Source organism: Pleurodeles waltl, chromosome 10, assembly GCF_031143425.1.
Source record: "Pleurodeles waltl isolate 20211129_DDA chromosome 10, aPleWal1.hap1.20221129, whole genome shotgun sequence".
In the NCBI taxonomy this organism is placed as follows: domain Eukaryota; kingdom Metazoa; phylum Chordata; class Amphibia; order Caudata; family Salamandridae; genus Pleurodeles; species Pleurodeles waltl.
The window spans coordinates 933,085,428-933,111,198 of NC_090449.1; the positions used below are offsets into that span (position 1 = coordinate 933,085,428).

Consider the following 25,771-nt stretch of genomic DNA (forward strand, 5'->3'; position numbering starts at 1 on the left):
TTGGCCCTTGATGAAAAAAATTGTGAATTTCTTTTTTTTTTCATTTAAAATGTTATGTTGTTACTGAAAATTTCACCTAACTATATTACTTTAACCTTTGTTTTTTTCTGTGATTTTTAAAGTTTTTTAATGTAAAGTAATGTTTTGTTACACATGTAAAGCCAACCCCCTGCTACGCACGGCCTTTGCGTTTGCCTGTGCAAGGTGGGGTGTAGGCTGCAGGTGCTGGCCGATGGCCAGGCCCTGCTTCCAACCCCCTGCAGGTAGCCGACCCATACTTCAAGGTTGGCTGAAGGGGTTTGGCTTATGGCCACACTCTCTGGCCAACCTCCTGGCAGGCAGCCAACTCCTTTGGCCATGCACAGCATGGGACTGGTCACTGTGTGCAACCCATCTGCAAGCAGCTAAACCTACACTGCGCACAGTGTTTGGCTGTGTGTGGTAGGCGGTTGGCCGCAGGGCCTAGCCTGTAGCCACTGGAAGGTAGCCAACTTGCCCACAGGCTGCCAACTCCATGCCACACACAGTCTTTAGCGACACAACGGTAGGGTGGCCTTTGGGCCCCAGGTACCCCATCTCCTGGGGATGAAACATATATATTAGGGGAGGGGAGTGTGAAGCCCCCTCCCCAAGCCTTAATAGGTCACAGAGACCCATACCCTAGGGCCAAATTCAACAAAAAGGGAGGGGGGCAGTCAGACCCCCTCCCAGAGCCATAATAGGCCCTAGTACCCATCCCTAAGGGCCAAATTGCTGAACAAATGGGAAGGGGACATGCAGCCCCCCTTCTCCAAGCCTTGTCAGGCCCTCGGACCCTATTTCCTGGGGTCACTGGCAATAAGAGGGGAAAGGGCCCTTCCCTGAGTATTCAGTATTCATAGGCCCTGGGGACCCCATATTCTGGGTCCAAATCTCATTAAAAAAGGGGACAGCATGGCCCCTCCCTGATTTATGATGGCCCTGGGGACCTCATCCTTTGGTGTCCTGCCTTAAATATAGATTGCAGCCCTGGTGCCCATCCAAGAACAACTTTAGGGGCTGTGGGGGATTCCCAGGGCCCCTGCCAGCTTCCCACAAAGTGCAGGAGTCAGCATTGCAACTGCTCAGAGGGAGCATCTCTTTTCTACTTGCTCCCTCCCTGTATTCTTTTTCCCTGCCTGCAGATCTGCAGGCAGTAGAATACGCACAGGAATCTGCTCCCAGCAGACGGGAGCATGTCTAAATCTTCTGCCAACGGGTAGCAGACTTTCATGTTAGCTCCCATTTTGCGTGAGATTAAAAAATCTTCTGCCAGACTGTATTGTGCAGTTCCCATTTGGTAATAGGACTGCATGTTTAGGATGGAAGAACCACCGAGCGTGGGAGACTATGTGCAGCCCACGCCGCATGATTGCTGTTGGCCTAACTCCTGGCTAGCTCACAGTGCCTCTCCCTGACCACCAAACCTGGTTGGGTAAAAGGGATTATGTCATTCTCAGTATGATACTCTGACTCCTCATGGAAGTCGTGGAAGCAGATTGTACCCCTTTCACTCAGTTACTCATACATGCCAAGGTGAAACGTAAGAAGCAAAATGGATTTCAATGCATTTATTCAAGCAATCGAATTATGGTATAAAGAGCATGTGCAGTGATAATTAGACAGATGAAACAGAGCACAGTAATCAACATTACAGCCAAACTGAAGAACACCTCACCATGTTGTGTGTTTCTAGAAAGTCTAGAGGTTCTCTACCAAAATACTGCGTCTAGATCTGAGAGCATAAGTGATTGTAATCCTCTGTTTTACCTGACCGAAGGGTTTAGCCCTGCCCCATACCTGAATCGAATAGCAGGTGTCTGCCTGTTGTGCAGATGGCAATCCTCGCGGGAGGCTGAGAAATCAGCGCCAGCATCTGCAAACCTGTCTGTCATGTGGTATGCGTCCCAGGATGGGCATGACTGGAATGCCCTCTACCTCCTTTGGCCCCAAGTGTAGTTTATATAATGACCCATACATTGTTTGGGCGGCAGTTCTCATGTAATGCTGTGTCTCAGAGATAGAAGCTGGCGCCTGGGCTTGCAACATGAGTTAGCATATCATGTACTGTGTGTACATGCCTTGGACAAGGATTACAGGGGACGTGGTTCAAGGCTAATTAAATGTGCAGTATCAACTTTGCCCCCCTAGAAGAAGCAGCTGATAAAATATGTAAAAGCAAACGCTAAAAGCAGGTTCACTAAAATATGAATACAATTCTGTATATTAGTAAACTAGGGCACAAGCCTTAAAACTAAGTTAGACAGGGTAGCTCAACCAGGCTACTAAAATGGTCCTTACGACAGTAGGAGCAAACATATGTTTCCCTGCCCAAGCTTGTGTGGTCAGAGCAACTACTGTTTTTCAGGACTGTGGTCCCTAGCACATTGTCACCTAGCTGGCCCCAGAAGATGAGGTACATGTGCCTTTAAAGGCTAATGAAGGGAGTGGTGCTGCCTCCCTCCCTTTTAATTACTCCAACGGTCCTGCAAGGGTCCCTGGGGACTTTTAAGGCTTGGGGAGGGGTGGTGCATAGCCACCTTCCCATTTTATTTACATTTTTGCCTTGAGGATGTAGTCCTCGGGGCCTAATTAGGCTCCGGGGGGGGGGACAACGTGCTTCCTCCCTTTATATAATTACGCAGCTCCGATATTGGGGTCCCTGGGGCCTAATTAGGCTTTGAGAGGGAGCCTGCATGCACCTCTCTCTTCTTTTTCACCTCAGCACTGAGGGAGGGGCCACATGCCCTAATCCCCAAAATAAAATCAAGCGTCACCTCCAGGGCCCTAACCTACCCTGGGGAGTTTGTATTTAAACAAGCGCAGAGCCTGGGCTTGTTCTTATTTTGATTTTTGCCACAGATTCACATATCTGTAAATTTGCAGCAAAATTAAAAGCAAAATGTATTTGTCCTCAGGCAGGCCTAGGGAGGTCAGGGTATTCCTTGCCCCCCAGCCCCTTTTGTCTCTTTTTGTGTTTTTTAGCGCTCCAGACTGAGCCCTGAGTCCTAAGATGGCTGTCACCACTTCCTGGTTGATGTGGTGGCAGCCATTCAGTTCTCAGCTCGAGATCTGTCGGATCTGTGGAGGCTTCGCATCCCTAGATACACAATTTTTGTTAGCATTAATTGTTTAAAAAAACTACTGAATAGGTTTGTACTAGGGGCCATATGTACAAACACTTTTTCCCATAGACACAGAATGGGGAAAAACCTTTGCTACATCTGGCCCTAGGTCACATAAAGCACCTTTTCTGCACCTAAATCTAGCTTTCTACCAAATTTGGTGTAAATTCATTCAGTGGTTTGGGCTGTATCTGTGTCTAAAATTCCTATGGAAAAATGAACGGAGAAAAAGGATTTTATTACCCGCCCACTCTTTTTTTATGTGGGCCCCACATGATAAATGACACAGAAACTTTTCATTCACAAACCAGTGAAAACGTATCAGTTTTTTGTAAAGTTTTGTGGAGATTTGTCACACAATGGAAACAATACTAGCTATAAATGACCAGTAGTGATTGCTACACTCTATAAGTGCCACTGATACCGAGATGCCAGTATGGGAGTGTCGTGTGGTGTCTGGTGCGGCTTCCAGCATGTACAAATCCAAAGTACTCTCAAAAGTTGAGAATGCGTGTGATGACGTTGCAAATTCATGACAAAAATAAAATTAAAAGAAGCTTGTTTTTATTAAGCCCTTGAGTGGGCCAGGCCTCGGGGGCATTTTGAAAAAAGTAGGGGGAGCACGGGCCCCCCCCTACTAGGGCATTTTGATTCCCCAGGGACCGCAAACTCCTCGGGGCTTTATTTATAATGATCAAATATAATGTGTGGGGCCGAGCAGCACCCCTGCAGCGCAAGGGACCTCAACCTCCCCGGGGCTTGGATCAAATATAATGCGGGTGGCTGCACAGCCCCACACAGCCATAGGAACCGCGACCTCCCCGCAGCTGAAATCAAATGCAGTGCGGGGGCATGTGGCCCCTCTGTAGCACCGGGGACCACCACCTTCCCTGGGCTTGAACCAAATAAAATGCTGTGGGCGTGCACCCCAGGCAGCCCCCCCCCCGCAGCCTCAGGGACCACCACCTCCCAGGGCCTGAACTAAAATAGTGAAGAGGGTCCATTGTGGACTCCCGGCCCGAGGACCACCATCTCCTCAGGACTATTTTACGTTGGAGGGCCCCATTCGATGAGCCACAGATGGCCCATATGTGCCCACCCCCAGGACATAGTTGTTTGCTCTAACTTGGCGGGAGCTTTGACTGCTCCCACCAAGTCAGAGCAAACACTTCACTTTCTGCAAGTGAGAGCAGTCACACAGTTAAAAAAAAAAGAAAGGGGCCAGGATAGGGACACCCTGACTCCTTAGCTCTGGTGCTGGGGGCCCAGATGAACCCCGCCAGGGCTTAAAAGCATTTTTTTAAACGTTGGAAAAATCAGCGGATCTGCAGATTTTTCTGATGTTTTTAAAAAAACACAGTTTCCAGCCCTTTTCATGAAGCTCCCAGGTGGGCCGAGTCTGGGGGGCATTCACAAAATAAGGAGGCGGACACATGGGGCCCCCTCCTGGGCTTGCCAAAGCCCTGGGGATTACCACCTCCCTGGGGCAAAGATTTAGAAGTGTGTGGGGGGCCGCGTGGCCCCCACAGCCCGGGGAACCATCACCTCACCATGGCCAATGTAATATGTTATGCAGGGGGACCTTGGGGACTGCCACATCCCTGGGGTGAAGATTTAGTTTTGTGCAGGGGGGTCATGCAGCCCCTTCCCCCACAGGCTTGGGGATGCCACCCCCCCCTGGGCAAATATAATATGGTAGGCGGGGCTCCCGGCAGCCCCAGGACGACCAGCTCCCCAGGGCAAATGTAATATGGTATGCAGGAGGATTCACGGTAACCCCCCAACCCAGGGACTGCCACCTCCCCAGGGCAAATGTAATATGGTATGTGGGGGGGGGGCTGCGTGGCTTCCCCGCCCCCGCAACCCAAGGACCACCACCTCCCCGGGGCACATTTCTTTTAAAGCAGATAGGGTCCGTTTCAGACCCCTAGGCCTCAAGGACCACCACCTCCCCAGGGCTATTTAAGTTGAGCGCCCACACCGCCCCCTCAAGGATTCACTGATAGCCCTGTGGACCACCACTACCCCAGCGCCAGCTCCTGCTATGTTCTGGGGTGCCCACCCCTGGGACAGAGCTGTTTGCTCTTACTTGGCAGGAGCTTTAACAGCTCGAACAGTTCTCCCTCACTGTGAGCGGAGGTTTCCTCCGTTTCCCTGCCTGCGGAGATGCAGGCAGGGAAACAAAGGAAACAATGCTCTCACAGTGAGTAGCAACTTCCTCTCCGTGACAGCAATGCTGGCACCCACAGGAGGTGGGGAGCTGGCTGGGACCATGGAGGCCTTCAGGCTTCCTCCACAGTCTCCAACATTGTGACTGGGTGCCTAGGGGGTCACCCAGGTCACACAGCCGCGACCCACGGGAGGGGGTCCTGGGGGGCCGGATCGGTCTGGGGAGGGGAACGCGCAGTCCCCCACCCCCCCAAAAAATTAAATATTTAGGCCGCGGCAGATGGGGTCCCTGTGACTGAGATCGACCTGGGGAGGTGGAATGCAGGCCAGGTTTGGGGCCAACTCCCACTGCGCACGGCCTATGCCGTGCAAAGCATGGAGTAGGGTGGTTATAGGCGTTGGCTACTGGGCCTGGTTGCAGGCCAGGCGTTGTGGGCAACCCCCAATGAGCACGGCTGAGGGTTGTGTGCAGAGCAGGGTTGGGTGGTTATAGGGGCTGGCCGCAGACCCTGCAGCCAACCACTGCTTCCCTCGGCCTTTGGCCGTACACGGTGGTCGTTGGATTAACGTATGGTAGTGAAAATTACTTTACGTTAAAAAAATGTAGAAATTCACTGAAAAAAAACAAAGGTTACAGGGACGTTATAGTTAGGCTCACATTTTAAACATACTAAACAATAGAAATTCACCTGTTATAGTTAGAGTTACTTGAAGTAACTATAGGTCACGCCCTCAGGTAACTATAACTCGCTTCCTCTCCATGCGCTACCAATTACCCCACAAATTAGAGCACTCATGACATCTTTGATAACATCATTGATAACGTCAATGTAACATCTGCAGTAAAATTATTGATCACATAACTGCATGGTGGGGGCGCGAATTATAGTTACCTCAGGGCACGAGTTATAGTTTCTTGAAATAACAAATTATAACAGGCAAATTTCTATGCTTCTCTATTCTATTGCTTTTCCTATGGAGCAGCAAACCTAACTATAACTACCTAATGGCGAATGCCACTAGGTTATATGTATATCTGTATCTTTATATCCATATGAGCTATATACACATATCTCTCTCTCTCTCTCTCTCTCTCTCTCTCTCTCTCTATATATATATATATATATATATATATATATATATATATGTGTATGTATAGATATATATAGAGAGTGAGAGAGATATAGATAGATTGATAGATAGATACATAGATAGATAGAGAGAGATAGATATATATATATATGCACACACATATATTTGTTAATTGTTCATGAAGTTATTATTATATATTTAAATATGTTTAAAAATATGTACTTCCTTGTATAATCTCTATATTTAAATCCACAATATTTTGGAGATTATATTTTTGTAGTTTACACTATAAATACTGAATATCTCTGTATCACAATATTATTGAAGACACTGGTATGTTGTAGAAGCCCTTGATGTATGAGCTCTCTAGTGAAAGAGGGGGAGTTATAAAAGTTTCCTTTCTAAAACAGACAAAACACATTGGAAGTTTCTGAACACAGCTAGACTACATTGTCATAGGCGCCTAAGGATTACATTTCAAATGAGTTCTGTGGAGTGAGTTCTGAAAGAGTTTTTATTGCTCATTCATTTACAGTCAAATTTCCTTTGGACATACTGCAGATTACCTGTGAGAAAGAGACAGGCGTATCAAAACACAGTTTATTCCCTGTTAATTCTAAGATTTATGAAAAGTACAAGAATCAAGGGTGCCACAAGCAAAAGATAAGCGTGGTCAGAGGTGACCATGAGCAAGTACATTTTCTATCATCATGAACAGTATAAATTACATCATTTTTGTTGCAGGGTGAAGTTGGTCCTCCTGGATCTCAAGGCCCCATGGGATCTCCTGGCATTGGCATCCAAGGAGTGCAGGTAAATATGCAGCCTCCAAAGTTCATAATTTTCAAAATATGGTATTGGTTAAACTTAACTAAATCTAAACTTAGTCATGCTGATGTCATTTTATTTAACATATTTAAACAAGAGAGCTAACAGAGAATATGCCCATAAGTCACATTTTGAAGTCTTTCAACTACTGGATGGAACTGCAGTCTACTTATCTTGAATAGCTTAAGTAGGTACCTTTGTGCTTTTATTGGTCCATATTTATTAAAGACCCTTATTGCAGTTCATCTGGACTACCATTTTCAGAATCAGAGACTTCATTTTCGCCCTTGTATTATTACCAGAAGTGTTTAAACAGTGGAAGGGTATTTCTTGTGTGGTTTTGTCATGGTCTGTATGGCTCGTAACCAAGCGCAACCAGAGAATAAAAATTATGTAATTTGAGTCATCCATGTGCTTGGTTGTCCTGTGAACTTTCCCAGGGATAATCTCTCTCTTTCCAGTAGTTTTAAATATATCTTGTCTCCTGGCTCAGCTTTTCACACAGTACCAATGAACTTCCAAGTGTACGCAGATGGCATGCAAATACATTGAAGGTAGCTAACAAAGTTATTATCATAACAAAATCACATTGCGCTTAGACCATGTGCCTCACTAAATGAGGCTTACAGTGCTTTGCTATGGGAAAACACTAGTTTGTCCTCTCTCTAGCCCAGTGGTGTTGGAATCCCTCTGTCAACCTCACAAAAATCAAGGAACCTGGGAATACCTTTTGACTCTGAACTTTTGTCCGCTCTGCAAGTCAAAGCAGCTGTCAAATGTATCCTTTTTTGATTATCTGTACTTAACAGATTTCTTCCATTTCTATCATGTGGGCCACCGGGTTGAGTTGTCCAGAGTCATTGTCATACCATGCCTATATTACTGCAACATCATCTACACCAGTCAAAAAAAGAAACGAATTGCCAGATTGCACAGGTTATGAAACCAACTGCCAGACTTCACCTAAATCTCCACAATCGTGACCACATCAAGCCCATCATGAAATCTCTTTACTGGCTTCTAGTACAATTAAGGATCAAATTCAAAGTTCTCTGTAGAGTCCATAAAGCCTAATAGGACAAAAACAAAACATTGTCAGAATCTGGCTTCTCACTACCTCTGAACATCTGCTGTCAACATTATCCTCCTATAATCATTTGAGAGGGTGAAACATTGAGGCCTATCCCTGGGAGTACAGATCCCCAGATTTAGGAATGTCCTTAACCCTAACTTGAGATCCAACACAAACCACCTTTGAGTGAGTTAACACCTGAAGGCTGAAATCTTTAGACATGTTTTCTAACTCTATGTCTCTCGGATAAGGTGGCACTATTAAAGAACTTCAGGTATGGTCTCTAATATCTGCACTGTCACAAACCTGTATACTGCTAACTTCTCCAACATGCTGTAGTAATAAAAAAGTAGCACAAATTTCTCAATAAATACCTGATCCGTGCGTTTGGGCAAAACTCTTGAAAATATATTTTGCCAGAATGTTGGTTGGACTCACACTTGACTGATGTTTAGAGCACTTTTGAACAATGCATTGTCACACAGTATCTTAATTGAAAATTAACTGTTGGCAAAATTACATCAACAGTTTGAATAAATTGTGCTTCTCATGATTTGTTCACAATGAAGTTATTCTTTTGATTGATGGGTAGAAAATTAGACCCCTGACACTTTTTGATGCTGAGTTAGCCGGTGCTTAAATACCATAGAAAGTAATCTTAAGCAACCATCGTCAACTAGAGTCATTTATACAAGAATATTTTTAGAAAGCCTCTACTGAAATTTATGTTGGCCACCATTCTCAGAACCAGAGACTTCTTGAATGATCCATCTGTTTCCCCCAACCCCTGCTCAACCCTGTCCAACCATCCAGCCAACCTCCAATGTCTCAAAATCCAAAGTGTGAAAGAAATACTTTCAGGGACCTTTTGGACCATTCCTCAAAGCCATCACTTGTGACAGCTAAACAAGTTCTGCTTCACACTTTATTTGGTGGGAAGGGATATTAGACAACATTTTGGAAAGTGGATATAATCGCTCTGACATAAGGCACACCTCTGCATCACCAATGCTAGCAAAGAGGGTCACTATTGTGATTCTTGGCGATCCTTGGTAATCACTAAATAACATCCAAGTTTTCAGTAACTTTTCACATGAGACATGCTAATTAATTAGCTCCTGGTGGAGATTTGAGGCTCACAAAAGCACTCGTACTTCCACCGCTGTGAAGGAAAAAGTCAGGATAGCACCCATGGGAAATGAAGGGGCCTGGAGAGTAGAGCAATGATGTAACAACACCTTGCAACCGAGAAATAAGTTAGGAGTGTCATCTTGGTATCTGAAGCCATGGCAATGTCCCAGTAGACCAGGCTCTCACGTTTTGAGTGACGACAAACTTCAAGAAAAAAAAAATCTCACAAAATGTTGATGTTGCATACCGAGGTCTCGAGGTTGTCTCAAAAGCTAACAAGAGGTGACATGTATTTCTATTACTGTTGGAACTGCAAGGATTTTACCATGTGCCGGCTGCTGTATAAGAATGTCTAGAACTTTAGTCAGAATATATTTTGAGTTTTAGCTAGGCTTATTCATTTGCAAAGGCCGCTATTTAGGCTGTTTCTTGCAAGATGGTGTGTCCTTGTGGTGGTGCCCTAGGTGGCAGTCTACAATCCTTTTAATGTCACATCAGGCCTTGGTACTACTTTCTCCCTGCCGGCTGCAGCAGCATTACTGCATCCCTGCTGGCTTGATATAATTTCAAACAAGCATTTGCATTGCAATGGGTCTCACATTTGCTCCAGCTAGAGCTAATAGTGTTGTAAATTCCTACCTGGATTTTTCTTGCCACATAAATTGAAAATGAAAAGTAAAACATTAGTTGACATAAGCTAGCTGATTTAAAGCGCCATGGCCACCATGAGCATTAGCGCGAAGGAGGGACACAAAAGGAAAAAGAAGTTCTCTCACAATCAAACATATCAGCAATCGTACCATTATCCATTTAACAGGGTTAATCTGAAAGGCGGTAACAAAACCTCTCCAAAGAGGAACAAACGAAAAGCTTTTTCCAATGATGACAAAGGATTTTTGAAAGCCAAGCCTACGAAGAAGTGAAAATGATGGGCGTGAGGTGGGCGTGGTTAAAAGTCCACAATACTTACAACAGGTCAAAGCGCTTGTGCGCTCTACTTAAAAAGGAGATTTTTCTCTCCTACTCCCTTAATCTTCTCCTATGTTCACTGAGTATAATCCTGAATTGTAAACCTAAATTCTTTCCCACAATCTGAGATCTTTTAAAAATGTTTGATTACATTTTTTTATGTTTTGTGTTTGTCCTTTAGGGAATTCAGGGTCCCAAAGGCCTGCCTGGCATCAGAGGCTTCCCAGGCGCGGGTCTGCCTGGTCCTAAGGTACTGCTCCAATGTTTGGTTTTTAATATCATTATACAAACATATTGTTTACTGAAGAAAAAACCTACACATAACTGAGTACATTTTTGCGTTTTTACTGACATTTGTGTTTTACAATTGCAGTTTAGTTGTCTTAAGTACAAATACTCTGTTCATCACAACGACAATTTATACTATTGAGACATTAGCTGTCACTTTTAAGTTTGTATATTTTTTGTGCATCTTAGAGAATGGCACTCATGTGTTGATTTAAGCTACGATATAAATGGTACTAATGCACAGTATTCCAATTTCTGGATTTATGCGTTTTGGCATGGATTTTAGGTCTAGCTGTAAAACTGTGATGTGACGTTTGATGGTGTAGCCTGGGGGTCATGGGAGCCAGTGTAAGCAATGAAACTAGGCCGCCCAAGGCAGTATTAAAATACTGCTATAAATGAGGTGCAGCATGCCCATCACACCCCTGGATCCTGGTGTCACTGCACCTGCTACACTAACATAATTTACAGGTCCCCAGTGTCCTCATTCTACTAGTCTTTACATTTCACCTCCCTTTCTTCAATACGCTGTCCTCCCATCTCCTTCAATGCTCTCTTTTTGAGATCCCTCCTCAGTCACTCTCTAAATATCCTACTGCATCTCACTTGTCCTCCTTTCTCTCCCTATTTCTGGGTCATTTCTCTTCCTTTTCCCTCGCCTGCTTTGCTTATTCTTATATCATCACTCTTTCTCGCTGAACCTTCTCCTATGCTGTCACCTTCTCCTGCCCTCATCTCTGGTTACTTAGCCTCTACTCTCTCTGTACCCTCTTCCTGAAAAGTAAACACTGCGAAGACCATGCACTATGTCTAAACAAAATCCTTTGAAATAACATAAGCTGGTGCAGGGCAGAATGGCAGTGGTGGCTGGTGACATTTGAAAGTGGTGGGGCGTAAAACTTTGGGATGAGTGCCTGGTGGCGAGCAAGCGTACTGAGTGAGCACGACTGTCATAAGGAGAGTCTGGGGGGGTTCTCCACCGACAAAATGTTGAAAAAATAGTGGCCAAATGGAGCATTTTCAAGCATATTTAAGAAAGCAAGATGGTAATAAAGCAATTGATAAAGTGTAGTTATGACATCAATAAAGAGAGTTCATATGATATTGACAAGGGTAGCTGTTTATTCAGTATAATCACAAAACATCAAACAGTCTTTGAGTTAACAATGCTGAGCAAATCAGAGATTTCTTTATTTACGGATATACTTTTACAAATGAAATCTACTGAAAACATTTAAGTAATTGTAATGTTTTGGACTGGACATGAGATAGCAAGGAATAAACATTAAATGGCAGAAGGGCACCCTGCAAAGCACTGTACATCTCATCCAGAAATGATCACATCACCACCATCCAGATGATGGGAATGCATTAGCTCCTCTCGCTGGTCCACTACATCATCAAAATCAGCAGTATCATTTACATATACTGCAATTTGGGCTGTCTGTCTGTGCTGCTCAGATGCTGCGAGCGACCCAGTGAGGGGAGGCCTGAGCAGCCTTTCGGGAGGCAGATGGGCGTCTATCACTTCCCTTTGTACAACGATGCGGAGGTATCATTCCCAGTCTCTTGCTGGGCCAGCCCATAAAGTATGCAGATTGAGCAGGGTGCCTGAGCAGAAGTAATCCTTGAACAAATAGTGATTACAACATTTGCATTTTTTTTTTATCACAGTAGTTACAAAAACATGCCACTTTACATTATAATATTGTCAAACCCCACCGCCCTCACCCAGTCCATATCAGGTGTCAGTGCAGACATGTTTTTTCTTTCCATTGAAAAAGGAGCAGAATGGAAAGATAGAACAGGCAGGCCTCGCCTTCTTAAAATGATGCTCACCTGCAGTTACTTGCCTCCCATCATCAAAGACGGAGACGGAAAATACCCATAGCTTCCCAATGACCTTTTATTATGTGTGCCGCCTTCAGACACACCCTTTCATTCATAAACAGTTGATAAACTTGTAACAGGAGAGAGAAACTATAAGTCCCAGAAAGCAAAGCGTGATGGCCAAAAACAAGACTAGCTGAAAAGTTACGCAGAACATACTTGACGGCTGCGTATACCAGTTGCTGAATTCAAAGGTCATTTGTTTTACAGGACTGGCTGAAAGCGTCTGAGATGAGGTGGGAAAGGGGGGGGCAGCAATGACATCGATCTGAGCTAAATTTAAGTCATTTTATCCAAGTGCATTCACAACTAAGTAGTTATTGACAAGGCTGATGTCAGAGGGCCTGCGCTTGATTCTAAGGCCCGGGTGAAGTAGGGACTTTAAATCAAGCTCAGCCTCTTCGACTTTAATATCTTCAAATTTCTCTGTGAAAAGGACACAAAATTCTGCCGGAAAGACTGAACAGCCATCTTCCATCAAGCGAATTGCGTTAGGGAGGGCTACCCTCTAGAATACTGGGACTACACACATATCAGCCAGTCAGGGCCAATTTGCCATTACCTCATTTATTTTTAATCTCTCTGAATCCCTACAGTGCGGGGGCCTTTCTTTCCTTACATAAAACTTACAACAGCTTTAAATCATTGCCAGTTCACTCGCTCGCCCGAGTACCTCCCACGTACAACGATTGAACCATAGGTCCGTGAAGGAGCTGATTGGGTTAAGCCTCAGCTGCGGAGATGTTCGGGAAGCTGCATGACACATGTTTGACTCTCGACACGGCCTACTCACCGCTTCTTCTTTGCAAAGTCAATATAAGTGCTAACAACAGCCAGTTCAATGTGTGATGCACCTAGGTGAAGGCAACGCCCATGCAATAGTAGCATAAATGCTGGTAACAACATTGGTTAGCAGTATTCCGCATCATGCATGTATTGTGTCGTTCTGTTGTCCACACAATTTTAACATACTTACATTTCAATATGTGTAAAACAGTTTTCACATTTCTGCAGAAAAATTATGAATTGACATTTATTTCCGGCCCCTGGCATATGACTTAGTTAATTATGGTTAGGAGTTGTTTTGGTACTGAACATTGGCAGTGCTATCAGGGGCAACGGATGGTGCAAGCTGCTGTGGTCCCTGTCGAGGGCACTAGCACTTATTTGTTTTTTACAAATTAAGCACTGGAGCTGGGTCGCTATTTGAAGCATGAACGCACCTAAGCGCTAATCAACTCCTTCCTTGCTGGTCAGTAAACATATCATGTACACTTAGGGGTGCGAACTTCTGTACCTAATAAATGTAAATATATGGTTAGATGGTTGTGGCCTATAATAATGGCCATATACATTTTCTTTCACAATAGACGGCGTGTGTAAAGTAGAGCACGTTTGCACATACCGTGAGGTGTAAGTCTGTCCCTGGTTTGTGCTTGCTTGAGGTGTGTCGTTCTCGTGGTAGAGTGTGGATGAGGGCCCGGTGCCCTTGTTCCTTCGGCCTTTTGAAGCACCCCTGGTACTGCTGAAGGGCCTTTGTGAGTGTGGTTCAGAGCCCTGGCACAAACGGTAAAGGGTGCCCGGGAAAGGTCTTAGACCCTGCCACAGCACAAGGCACCTTTGGTACCATGAGGGATAGTGGGGCACAGCAGAGGCATGCATAGGGGCATGTGGAGGTCGCAGCAGGTGGGACACAGAGGCCGTGTCAGGGCACTACTTGCGTCATGACGGATGCGGGGCACAGCACAGAGGCAGGAATCGGGGCACGTGGAGCTCAGAAAGAGCAGGGCACAAAGGCTGTGTCACTCCCTGAACCCCTCACAGCACAGGGCGCCACTAGCACCACAAAGAATGTGGGAAACAGAGCAGAGGCAGGCATGGAGCATGCGCAGCTAGTAACCGGCTAGGCTGCGGGGACCAGACTGCTCCGTTGACTCAATCAAGTGATCTGGGTATAAATCAGCAGGCAGGCCCAGACAAGGGCACCCGGTGTCATGAGGGTCAACACATGGATGGCAGGACGCACCAATATGTTAATTGACCATAATAATGACAGAGCAGCTGAATGCACTCAGAAGGTTCCAGAGTAGGGTGACCCCGTCCCTAAATTTCACGGACTGCCCGTAATTTCGCTATTCCTTCCGTTGTTCGTGATGAAAGGCTTAACAGACAGCATTTGTCCATAATTTTACCCTTTCACCGAAAGGACAATGGACGGCAGGGCGAAATTACGGGCAGATCAGTTGCCCCACGTGGACTGAAAGGCAGGGAGTCTCCTGTGCCCTGAGGGAGGGAGGGGCAGACAGATAAGAAAAGGCCTTCTTGCCAGGGTGTCTCCTTCCCTAAAGAAATTGAAATTTGTGCAACTGGTAAATCTGCAAATGCAAAGGGACTTGAAAACCTGCTTTGACTTTAATCAAAGGAGTCACTTGATGCTTTCTGATGGCAAAGATATTATCTTTTTGAGAGGTACTGTGATGGTGTTCCAAGGTGAGTTGTGGAGTGTGTGGTTTTAATGGAGTGTTATAAAAATGTTAATACTAGGTATAAACTGTATATTATTCAAATCTGTATTTGAGAAGCACTTTTTTAAATTTAACCGACATGTATTTGCGCATTTTGTAGCAGCCTACATTATGATGTAATTGTACTTAAATAGCGTTTACTATCCCTGACGAGGCGTCAAGTGCATGTTTAAAATAAAGACTTACACATTCACAGTTCTTTGAGGGACCTGGTACCTCATAGTACTAACAAACATTGGCAAGGCCAATAGGCCTCATCCACGCAAGAGTTATTGGCTTTGCTAATGTGTTTTGGCCATGTTACACACCAAGTGGCTGCTGTTCAGCATGGCTAAAAGTTAGTGGCATAGTGGTGTGGAGTGGAGTAGAGTGGCATAGGAGCAGTGGCGTAGAGGCCAGTGGTGCAGAATACAATGCAGTGGGGTAGAGTGCAGTTGTTTAGAATGCGTTAGCATAGAGTGTAGTGGTTTAGAGTGCAGTGGCATGGAGTGGCGTGGGACAGAGTAGAGTGGCATAGAGTGCAATGGAGTAGAGTGGCATACAATAGAGTGGCAGAGAGTGCAGTAGTGTAGAGTGGTACAGTGGCATAGAGTGCAGAGTAGACTTGCGTGGAAGAGAGTGCAGTGGCATTGAGTGAAGTAGTGTAGACTGGTGCGGTGTAGAGTATAGTGCTGTAGAGTCCAGTTGAGTGGAGTGATGCAGAGTAGAGTGGCATAGAGTGCAGTGGCGTAGAATGCAATAGTACAGAGTAGATTGGTGTACAGTAAAGTGGCGGAGAGTGTAATGTTGCAGAGTAGAGTGTCAGTGCAGTGATGTAGAGTGGAGTAGAGTGGCACAGAGCAGTGGTGTAGAGTACAGTGGTGCAGGGTAGAGGGAAGTGGCATACAGTGCAGTTGTTTAGAGTGCATTGGCGCAGGGTGCAGTGGCATAGAGTGGCATGGGGTAGAGTAGCATAGAGTGCAGTGGAGTAAAGTGGCATACAATAGAGTGGCAGAGAGTGCAATAATGCAGAGTGGTGCAGTGTCATAGAGTGCAGAGTAGACTCATGTGGCATAGAGTGCAGTGGCGTGGAGTGGTGCAGAGTGGAGTATTGTAGAGTGGTGCAGTGAAGAGTAGAGTACAGGACCTAGAGTGCAGTGGTGTAGAGTGCAGTGATGCATAGTGCAGTGGCATAGTAGTATAGAGTAGAGTGATGTAGAGTGCATTGGTGCAGAGTAGAGTGTAAGTGCAGTGGTGTAGAGTGGTACAGAGAACAGTGGCATAGAGTACAGTGGTGCAGAGTAAAGGGCAGTGGAATACAGTACAGTTGTTTAGAGTGCACTGGCATAGTGTGCAGTGGCATAGAGTTGCATGGGGCAGAGTAGAGTGGCATAGAGTGCAGTGGAATAGTGTGTATTGGTGCAGACTGTAGTAGTACAGAAGAGAGTGGTGCAGAGTATAGTGGCGGCCAGTACAGTGTTTCAGGGTAGAGTGTCAGCGTGCAGTGGTATAGAGTACATTGAACTTGAGTGCAGTGGTCTTACACATGGATACCTACATACCTACCTACAATGGCACACTGTTTGAATATGCCATTATTATACCTTAATTTCTTTGATTTACACTTAGCTGTATGAAAGCATTGATCTGTTCTCAAAAACAGGTTTGAGAAGGTACACAAGTGTAGCAGAAGAGGCACTAGGCATGGTGCCTGCAGTGGCATGGGCAAGCTCCAAGATGTGCCAGTTATATCATCACAATGTCTTTAACAGGTGTAGGCGGTCATACAGGCGGTATCCTGCAGAATGTACTATCCGCATCATCAGCATTGCCAAATGTTTCATGTCATAAAGTGTTGAAATTTTTACCCAGTCAGTCGTCTACAAAACGCAAGAACCATTTAAGAAACTAGAGAGATATAATTAATTAAACCTATTATTATATCCCCTATCAAGTCAAGGTGGTTTGGCATCCCACATCTTTGATCTCGCTGAGAGTCACTTGAAGGCACTACTGAATAGAGCACAAATATAATGTTAATACTGAGCTTATTCTGTACTACACCTAACAGAGTTTATTGTGTATTATTCTACCCTTCCACCCCGCCTCAATGTTTGCAAACAAGGAAAAATAAATGTAAAGTGAAATAGTGAAAAAAGGCTTAAGAAAAAGACTAAGGCCCTTATTTTAAGTGATATATGGGCCACCTTTTCCTCAGCACCCATGGAGTCACTGATACCAGGGATGCTGCCAACTCGGTACGTCAGGAAAATAAGCCCATAGCAACGTGGAACTTAAGTGCTCACTTAAAAATGAGGATTCCTGGGGAGTTAGTAATTCAGTGTCCAAATTCCCAGGTAACTCCTCATTCTCCCTCATAATCTCATTATTTTACAAAGAAATGTTGGCTGTTTTCAGCAGCCAGAATCTCAGGGTGAAAGTTAAGTCATCTGCGGTTTTCCCATGGATCTCATAATTCTAAAGGGTCCTGTAAGTGATTTTACTGGCCTCATCCGAATGAAAAGGTCGCTTATAAGGAATACCTATGAAATACCTTTACCTTTATTGTCACAGCCACTCAGTGCACTGGTGGTGGAAGTTGGAGACATGGTTCTAACTCACTGCTTTCCATCAGAAACTGCTCAGTCACCGGAGCCCCACTCGCAAAATGAACGGGTTAAATGATGTACTCAAAGTAGAACTTAGGTCTCCCAGATGACTCTTATGTATATTACATTGATTTTAATCTATCCTAAGATATTTCAGCTGCATTTATATGAAATAGTTTATATTTTTCTTTCTTATTATCTCACCTTCTTCTCCGCTGTATCAAACTTATGAACTGTAGTATTGTGAAAAATGTAATAAACTTGAACCGACTTTACCAAAAGAGCAAACCTCTTCTATTAACTACCTGTTTTGGGCTTTGATTCTGATTTCACTATAAAACGTCGTTATCAAAGCATTTCTGAAAATGTTTCAACCCACATTGATTTCAGTGGGTCTCGAAACAACATTTAGTTCACGGAGCCTTTTTGTGTTATGTAGATAAGAACAATATTAGTTCTTTTATATCACACTCTTTATGGATCCTAGCTTATTTCTTTGTTGACTTTATTGTGTTGCGTGGATTGAATCTGGCATGCCTGAGCACCTCAGTTATGCAGTAAGCTTGACCTAGTTTCTAATGCATCTTTGCTGCCGATTCACAAATTTATAGACCATTTTTAACCAGAATCAGTTCAGATTTATTTAGGTCCATACAAGCTAATAGGTTTCGAAATACATTAAGCAATTTACACACAATATTTCGTTAAAAAGCAGATATTACAACATTCTTATCAAGCCCACACAAAAGTGATGTTATAAAACCATCTTAAACCAAAATGACAAGACCAGCAGAAATATTTACATTGAACAGTCAACTACCAGACCATCGCCTTAGCAACCTCTGTGGTCATTATTTCAAAGGAGCATACTTTGGGCCTGATTCACAAAGGTACGTTTTGCAGGTGTAGACCTACTCACGTATATATCTACTCCTACATTTAGGTGTAATGCTAAAAAATTGTAATATTCACCTTTTCCGAGTGAGTACCTATTTCTAGTTTATAGACATAAAAGTTTCCAATCCCTAAAATGTGCGGGTAGAGACTCATAAAACTGACTTTTTGTGACTGTTTTTAACTTTATGCCTGTTTTGGAGATTTCTGCCACCTGGGCAGACAATTTAGGGGCATTTAATAAAGTTTATTGCTAAAAAAAGGTACACAAATAAAATGATTTCTATGTAACTAATTGTAACAAATGTTACAAACTTGGGTCTCCTTAAAAGAAAAATATTCAACTTACTACCTCCTAAAATAATTTTATTCAGTTTTAAATTAATTAAGAAATAGGAATTAATTTAGAAAAAGTTTCATTAAAAAAAAAATCACCTCAAAATCACCCACTCTTACTTACATTTGAAAACATAATACAATGTAGCATTAATTATACATACGTTTTTTAACACACACACAGATATAAAATTTCCATAAACCCCACCCATTTTCTAATAATTATTCCCCATTTCCTCGACAGTAGTCCTTATCTCTATCACATTCACTACTAAATCCTAAACGTACATGTGCAGTGATCAATGTGGTGGAGGTCTTTGTGCAGAAAAGAAACAAGAGGCAGAGGTGGAGGGGGTTGTGAGTTATGTTTTGTAGTCTGCGAAGTAGTACTGCCGGAGTACTAGTTTACAAACTCCAAAAATGTCTTTAATGAATTAGGCCCTTAGTGTACCTTTCTCACACCTTTTCAATGAATTTTGCAAGTTCATTCACCACCAGTATCCCTGAGGTGTTTTACAAATGTAAATTGCTTACGGTTAGTCAATTAATAAATCAGTCAGTGTAACCTATCAGCCCAATTATCCCTTAAAATTCTTACATATATACATATAATATTTCAGTTCCTCTCATTTTAAATTTTCTAGCCAGATGGAATATTTAAAATATAGCACTCAGTTGTGATATTTAAACTGTTACGTTTTTACGACATCTTTAGACTATGGTTGAACCATTCTATCCTATGAATTCTGACTAATAACAAAGAGGAGTAATAGTGGACAGCCGACAGGTTCATCATTTATTACGATTCACTTGTCTCCACTACATCAATATTTAAGTCAGAAACTATTCTAATTGACCTAATATCTAATCCACTATGGCTATTTAGTTGCATGAAAATAAAATGGGAGCTATCTTCTTCCTATTTATCACAATAGATGCATTTTCCTAGTTCCACCACGCTTTATTTATTTACTTGTTAGAGTGGCAAGACAGGCATTTAAGTTTCACCCCTAAGGCCTTGCATTACTGTGGTCACACAAAGGATCCATAATTATGTAGTTTTTTTTATGTCTAAAGGGAAATGGTATGCTAATTGTTAGAAATGGGGTTTTTGGTTGGCAGTCAGGTTACCCTCTGTTCAAGCAAGAACGCTCACTCTAGTCAGGGTAAGTCACACACAATCCAAATTATCCTGTGCCCACCCTCTGGTAGCTTGGCACGAGCAGTCAGGCTTAACTTAGAAGGCAATGTGTAAAGTATTTGTGCAATAAATCATACAATAACACCATATAGCACCACAAAAATACACCACACAGTGTTTAGAAAAATATAGAATATTTATCTGGATATTGGTAGTTCAACACAATAAAAGATGCAATAAGAATTTGTAGAAATATCACTGAAAAGTGATATAAAGTGTCTTAAGTCTTTAAAAAGCAAACAAAGTCTCTTTCAAGCACAAAGTACCTGGTTTGGAGTGGAAAATCTCCACAGAGGGCTGCAGAGGAGAAGATGCGTGGAAAAATGGTGTGTGCGTCGGTTTCGCCCCTTCACACATGGACTTGCGTCGTTATTTTTGACGCGGGGAGACGTGCGTCGTTCTGCGGGACAAAAAATGGTGTGTGCATCGGTTTCGACCCCTTCACACACGGACTTGCGTCGTTATTTTTCACTTTGGGAAGACGTGTGTCGTTTTCCGGCACGCGGGCCGACTCCTTCTATGGTTCGCGGGATTACCAGATGTCCCAGGGTCTGTGCATGGATTCCTCGGCTTGTTATTCGGCTGCGCGTCGTTCCGGGAGGCTGTGCATGGAATTTTCTTTCTCATGGCAGGCGTTGCGTCGATTTCCTCTCTGGAAGCCGGGCGGCCTTGTCCATGCGAGGCCGTGCATCAAAGTTCCGGTTGTCCCGTAGGCGTCGTGTCGGGCAGCGTCGGCGTGCAGCGATTTTCTCACCGCAGAGCAAGCCGTACGTCGAATTTTTCAGCGCACGAGGAGTCCAAATGAAAAAGAGAAGTCTTTTTGGTCCTGAGACTTCAGGGAACAGGAGGCAAGCTCTATCCAAGCTCTTGGAGAGCACTTTGGCAGCCTGACAAGAGTTCAGCAAGGGAGCAGGCCAACAGCAAGGCAGCAGTCCTTTGTAGAAAGCAGACAGGTGAGTCCTTTGAGCAGCCAGGCAGTTCTTCTTGGCAGGATGCAGGTTCTGGTTCAGGTTTCTTCTCCAGCAAGTGTCTGAGATGGTAGGGCAGAGGCCCTGTTTTATACCCAAATGTGCCTTTGAAGTGGGGGAGACTTCAAAGAGTGGTTTAGAAGTGCACCAGGTCTCCTTTCAGTTCAATCCTGTCTGCCAGGGTCCCAGTAGGGGGTGTGGCAGTCCTTTCTGTCAGAGCAGGCCCTCCACCCTCCCAGCCCAGGAAGACCCATTCAAAATGCAGATGTATGCAAGTGAGGCTGAGTACCCTGTGTTTGGGGTATGTCTGAGTGAATGCACAAGGAGCTGTCAACTAAACCTAGCCAGACGTGGATTGTAAGGCACAGAAAGATTTAAGTGCAGAGAAATGCTCACTTTCTAAAAGTGGCATTTCTAAAATAGTAATATTAAATCCAACTTCACCAGTCAGCAGGATTTTGTATTACCATTCTGGCCATACTAAATATGACCTTACTACTCCCTTCAGATCAGCAGCTGCCACTTCAACAATGTATGAGAGCAGCCCCAATGTTAGCCTATGAAGGGAGCAGGCCTCACAGTAGTGTAAAAACGAATTTAGGAGTTTTACACTACCAGGACATGTAAACTACGCAGGTACATGTCCTGCCTTTTACCTACACAGCACCCTCCTCTAGGGGTTACCACATTAGAGGTGACTTATGTGTAGAAAAAGGGGAGCTTTGGCTTGGCAAGTACTTTTAAATGCCATGTCGAAGTGGCAGTGAAACTGCACACACAGGCCTTGCCATGGCAGGCCTGGGACAAGGTAAAGGGGCTACTTGAGTGGGTGGCACAACCAGTGCTGCAGGCCCACTAGTAGCATTTAATCTACAGGCCCTAGGCACATACAGTGCACATTACTAGGGACTTATGAGTATATTAAATAGTCCAATTGGGTATGATCCAAAGTTACCATGTTTAAAGGAAGAGGGCATATGCACTTTAGCACTGGTTAGCAGTGGTAAAGTGCGCAGAGTCTAAAAGCCAGCAAGAACAGAGTCCAAAAAGTGGAGGGAGGCAGGCAAAAAGTTAGTGGTGACCACCCTAAGGCATGTCAGGTCTAACATGTGTCCCCCCAGCTGAAAGTGGGGAGAGCTACCCCACCTCCTGGGAGCTCTCATCACTAAGGCGGGAGTATCTGGAGAGACCATCAGCATTGGCGTGGTCAACCCCTGGGCGATGCTCCACCGTAAAGTCCATGCCCTGTAGGGAAATGGACCACCTCAAGAGTTTTGGATTCTCACCCCTCATCTGCATGAGCCATCTGAGGGGCCTGTGGTCTGTCTGAACCCGGAAGTGAGTCCCAAACAGGTAGGGTCTTAGCTTCTTCAGTGCCCAGACCACAGCAAATACTTCTCTCTCAAAAGCACTCCACCTTTGTTCCCGTGGTAATAGTCTTCTTCTAATAAAGACCTCTGGTTGGTCTGAGCCCTCCTCATTTAGCTGTGCTAGAACAGCCCCTATGCCATGCTCTGAAGCGTCTGTCTGCACAATAAATTCCTGGGAGTAGTCAGGGGCCTTGATCATGGGGGCCGTGCACATGGCTTCCTTCAGAGAATCAAAGGCTTTCTGACAAGCCTCTGTCCAATTCACTAACCTAGGTTGTTTCTTGGAAGTGAGTTCTGTCAAGGGGGACACAATGGTACCATAGCCTTTGACGAATCTGCGGTAATATCCAGTGAGGCCCAAAAAGGCTCTCACCTCAGTCTGTGTTCTAGGTGGTTGCCAGGCCTTGATAGTTTCAATCTTGGCCTGGAGTGGCTGCACCTTGCCACCACCTACTAGGTGTCCCAAGTACACCACGGAACCCTGCACAATCTGGCACTTACTAGCCTTGATAGTCAGGCCTGCCTGTTGCAGAGCCTGAAGCACCTCCTTGAGGTGGAGCAGGTGTTCCTCCCAGCTGGAACTGTAGACAGCTATATCGTCCAGGTAAGATGTACAGTAGGCATCTTTACCAGCTAGGACCCTGTCAACCAACCGTTGGAAGGTAGCGGGGGCATTTTTTCAGTCCAAATGGCATCACCCGGAATTGGTAATGGCCATCAGGGGTGGAAAATGCTGATCTTTCTTTAGCCCCCTCAGTCAGGCCGATCTGCCAGTACCCTGAAGTAAGATCGAACGTACTCAGGAACTTGGCAGCACCAAGTTTGTCAACGAGCTCATCAGCTCGGGGGATGGGGTGAGCATCAGTCCGGGTGACTGAGTTGAGACCCCGGTAGTCCACACAGAACCGGAGTTCTGGCTTCGCACCTGGGGCAGTAGCCTTAGGGACCAATACCACCGGGCTGGCCCAGGGACTACTGGATTTCTCAATAACCCCTAAAGTCAACATCTTGGAGACCTCCTCCTTGATGCTGGCATTCACCTTATCCGACAACCTGTAAATTTTGTTCTTCACAGGGGGACTGTCACCTGTGTCAATGTCATGAACACAGAGGTGGGTCAGTCCAGGAGTAAGGGAGAACAGGGGGGAGAACTGCTCTAACAGCTCAAAGCAGTCTTCTCCCTGGGTTAAAGTCAGGGAGTCTGAGAGAATGACACCCCCCACTGACCCATCCCCTTCTTTGACAGAGAGGAGGTCGGGGAGAGGTTCACTCTCCTCTTCCATGCCCTCATCTGTGACCAGGAGCATACTGACCTCAGACCTCTCAAAGTGAGGTTTGAGCCGGTTGTGATGGAGGACCCTTAGGGAGTGCCTAGGGGTCTTGAGGTCCACTAGGTAAGTGGCCTCCCCTTTACGCTCCTTGATCTCAAAGGGGCCAGTCCAGCAGTCCTGGAGAGCCCTGGGATCTACTGGCTCCATCACCCAAACTTTGTCTCCAGGTGAGAACTGAAACAGAGTGGTCTTCCGGTCATACCATTCCTTCATCACCTCTTGACTGGCCTCAAGGTTACTCTGGGCCTGCTTCCAGAAGCGTTGGGTTTGGTTGCGGAGGGCCAGCATGTAGCTGACCACATCCTGGGGAGGTGACTTGGGAGCTTTCTCCCAGCCCTCCTTCACAATGCTTAGGGGTCCCCTGACAGGGTGACCATAGAGAAGCTCAAAGGGGTTGAACCCCACCCCTTTCTGGGGCACCTCTCTGTAAGCAAACAAAAGGCAGGGTAAGATGACGTCCCACTTACGCCTCATGGCCTCAGTCAGGCCACTAATCATGCCTTTCAGGGTCTTGTTGAATCTCTCAACAAGCCCATTGGATTGAGGATGGTAAGGGGTGGTAAACCAGTAGGTCATCCCACACTTATCCCACATGGACTTCATGTATGCAGACATGAAGTTTGTGCCCCTGTCAGACACAACCTCCTTAGGGCATCCCACACGGGTAAATATTCCCAACAGGGCTCTGATTACCACCGGTGCAGTCACTGTTCTCAGAGGGATTGCCTCTGGGTAGCGGGTGGCATGAACCACCAAAACCAGGATAAACCTGTTGCCCAAGGCAGTTTTGGGGTACAAGGGGCCGACAATGTCGATGCCCACCCTTTCAAAGGGGGTGCCGACAACTGGGAGCGGGAGCAGGGGAGCCTTAAGCCGTTTCCCTGTCTTCCCACTAGCCTGGCAGGTGGGGCGAGCTCTGCAGAAGTTATCTGAGGCTGTCCTCATTCTGGGCCAATGGAAGTGGGTGTCAAGCCTGTTAAAGGTCTTGTCTTGGCCCAGGTGTCCTGCCAGGGGGATGTCGTGAGCCAGACCCAGTAGTAAGTTCCGGTAACACTGGGGGATCACCAGCACACGGGCTGCCCCAGGACCTGGAACTTTACGCTCACTGTAGAGGAGATCATTCTCCCAGTAAATATGGTGAGTGCCAGAGGCGTCACCTGCTGCTTGGGCTGTGGCCTGTTGCCTCAGACCCTCAAGGGCGGGGCATTCCTTCTGCGCCTTGCAGAATTCTGCTCTGGTTTGCCCCCCCTCTGCTTGCCAGCAAGCAAGTTCAGGTTGGTTACCCAGGTCAGCTATGTCCTCCCCTGTTGGCTCAGGGGCCTCCTCCTCCTCAGGGGCCTCGTCCACCTCCGTGGGAACATTTGAGGCGGGTTTCCCGTGCCTCTTGCCCTTCCTCTTTGCAGCTGTCTGGGCCATTTTTCCAGGCTCCAGACGCCCTTGACTCCCTTCCCGGGCAGCCATGGACTGTGTGGTCATGCAGACCCACTCAGGTAACCCTAACATCTCCAGGTGGGATCTGAGCTCTACTTCTTTCCAAGCAGTATGCTCAAGATCATTGCCTAACAGACAATCTACAGGCATGGCAGGACTCACAGCTACTTTCAGAGTACCAGAGACCCCCCCCACTCAAAGGGAACCAGAGCCACCGGTAGGTGACTCTCACGATTGTCGGCGACTATGACCAGGTGGAATGTATTAGGGACTATCTGCTCTGATGACACCAGTTGATTCTTGATAGTAGTCATACTGGCTCCTGTGTCACGCAGAGCCTCCACCTTTTGCCCATCAATGGTGACCCACGGCCTGTACTTGGAAGTATTTTGTGGCATGTGGGCTTTGGGCACCATTTCTCTTTCTCCCAGGGACACTAGGGAAACCTCTGCCTGTTCCCCAAAGCTATCTGGGTCCATCTCCCCCCCAAGCGTTACACTAGTCAACCAAGGTGTCTATCCAGTAGTGGACGGTGCCATCTTGGA

The 25,771-nt window shown here is 45.5% G+C and overlaps 1 protein-coding gene across 1 annotated transcript in view; it reads left to right on the forward strand.

The window, feature by feature from the left end:
• COL28A1 (collagen type XXVIII alpha 1 chain) overlaps positions 1-25,771 on the forward strand; it is a 407,146-nt gene that overhangs the window by 155,371 nt on the left and 226,004 nt on the right. Inside the window, exons 16-17 of the mRNA XM_069211728.1 lie at positions 7,149-7,217; positions 10,586-10,654. Of these exons, the coding sequence (XP_069067829.1) occupies positions 7,149-7,217; positions 10,586-10,654 (138 nt within the window). The remainder of the gene's footprint in view (positions 1-7,148; positions 7,218-10,585; positions 10,655-25,771) is intronic.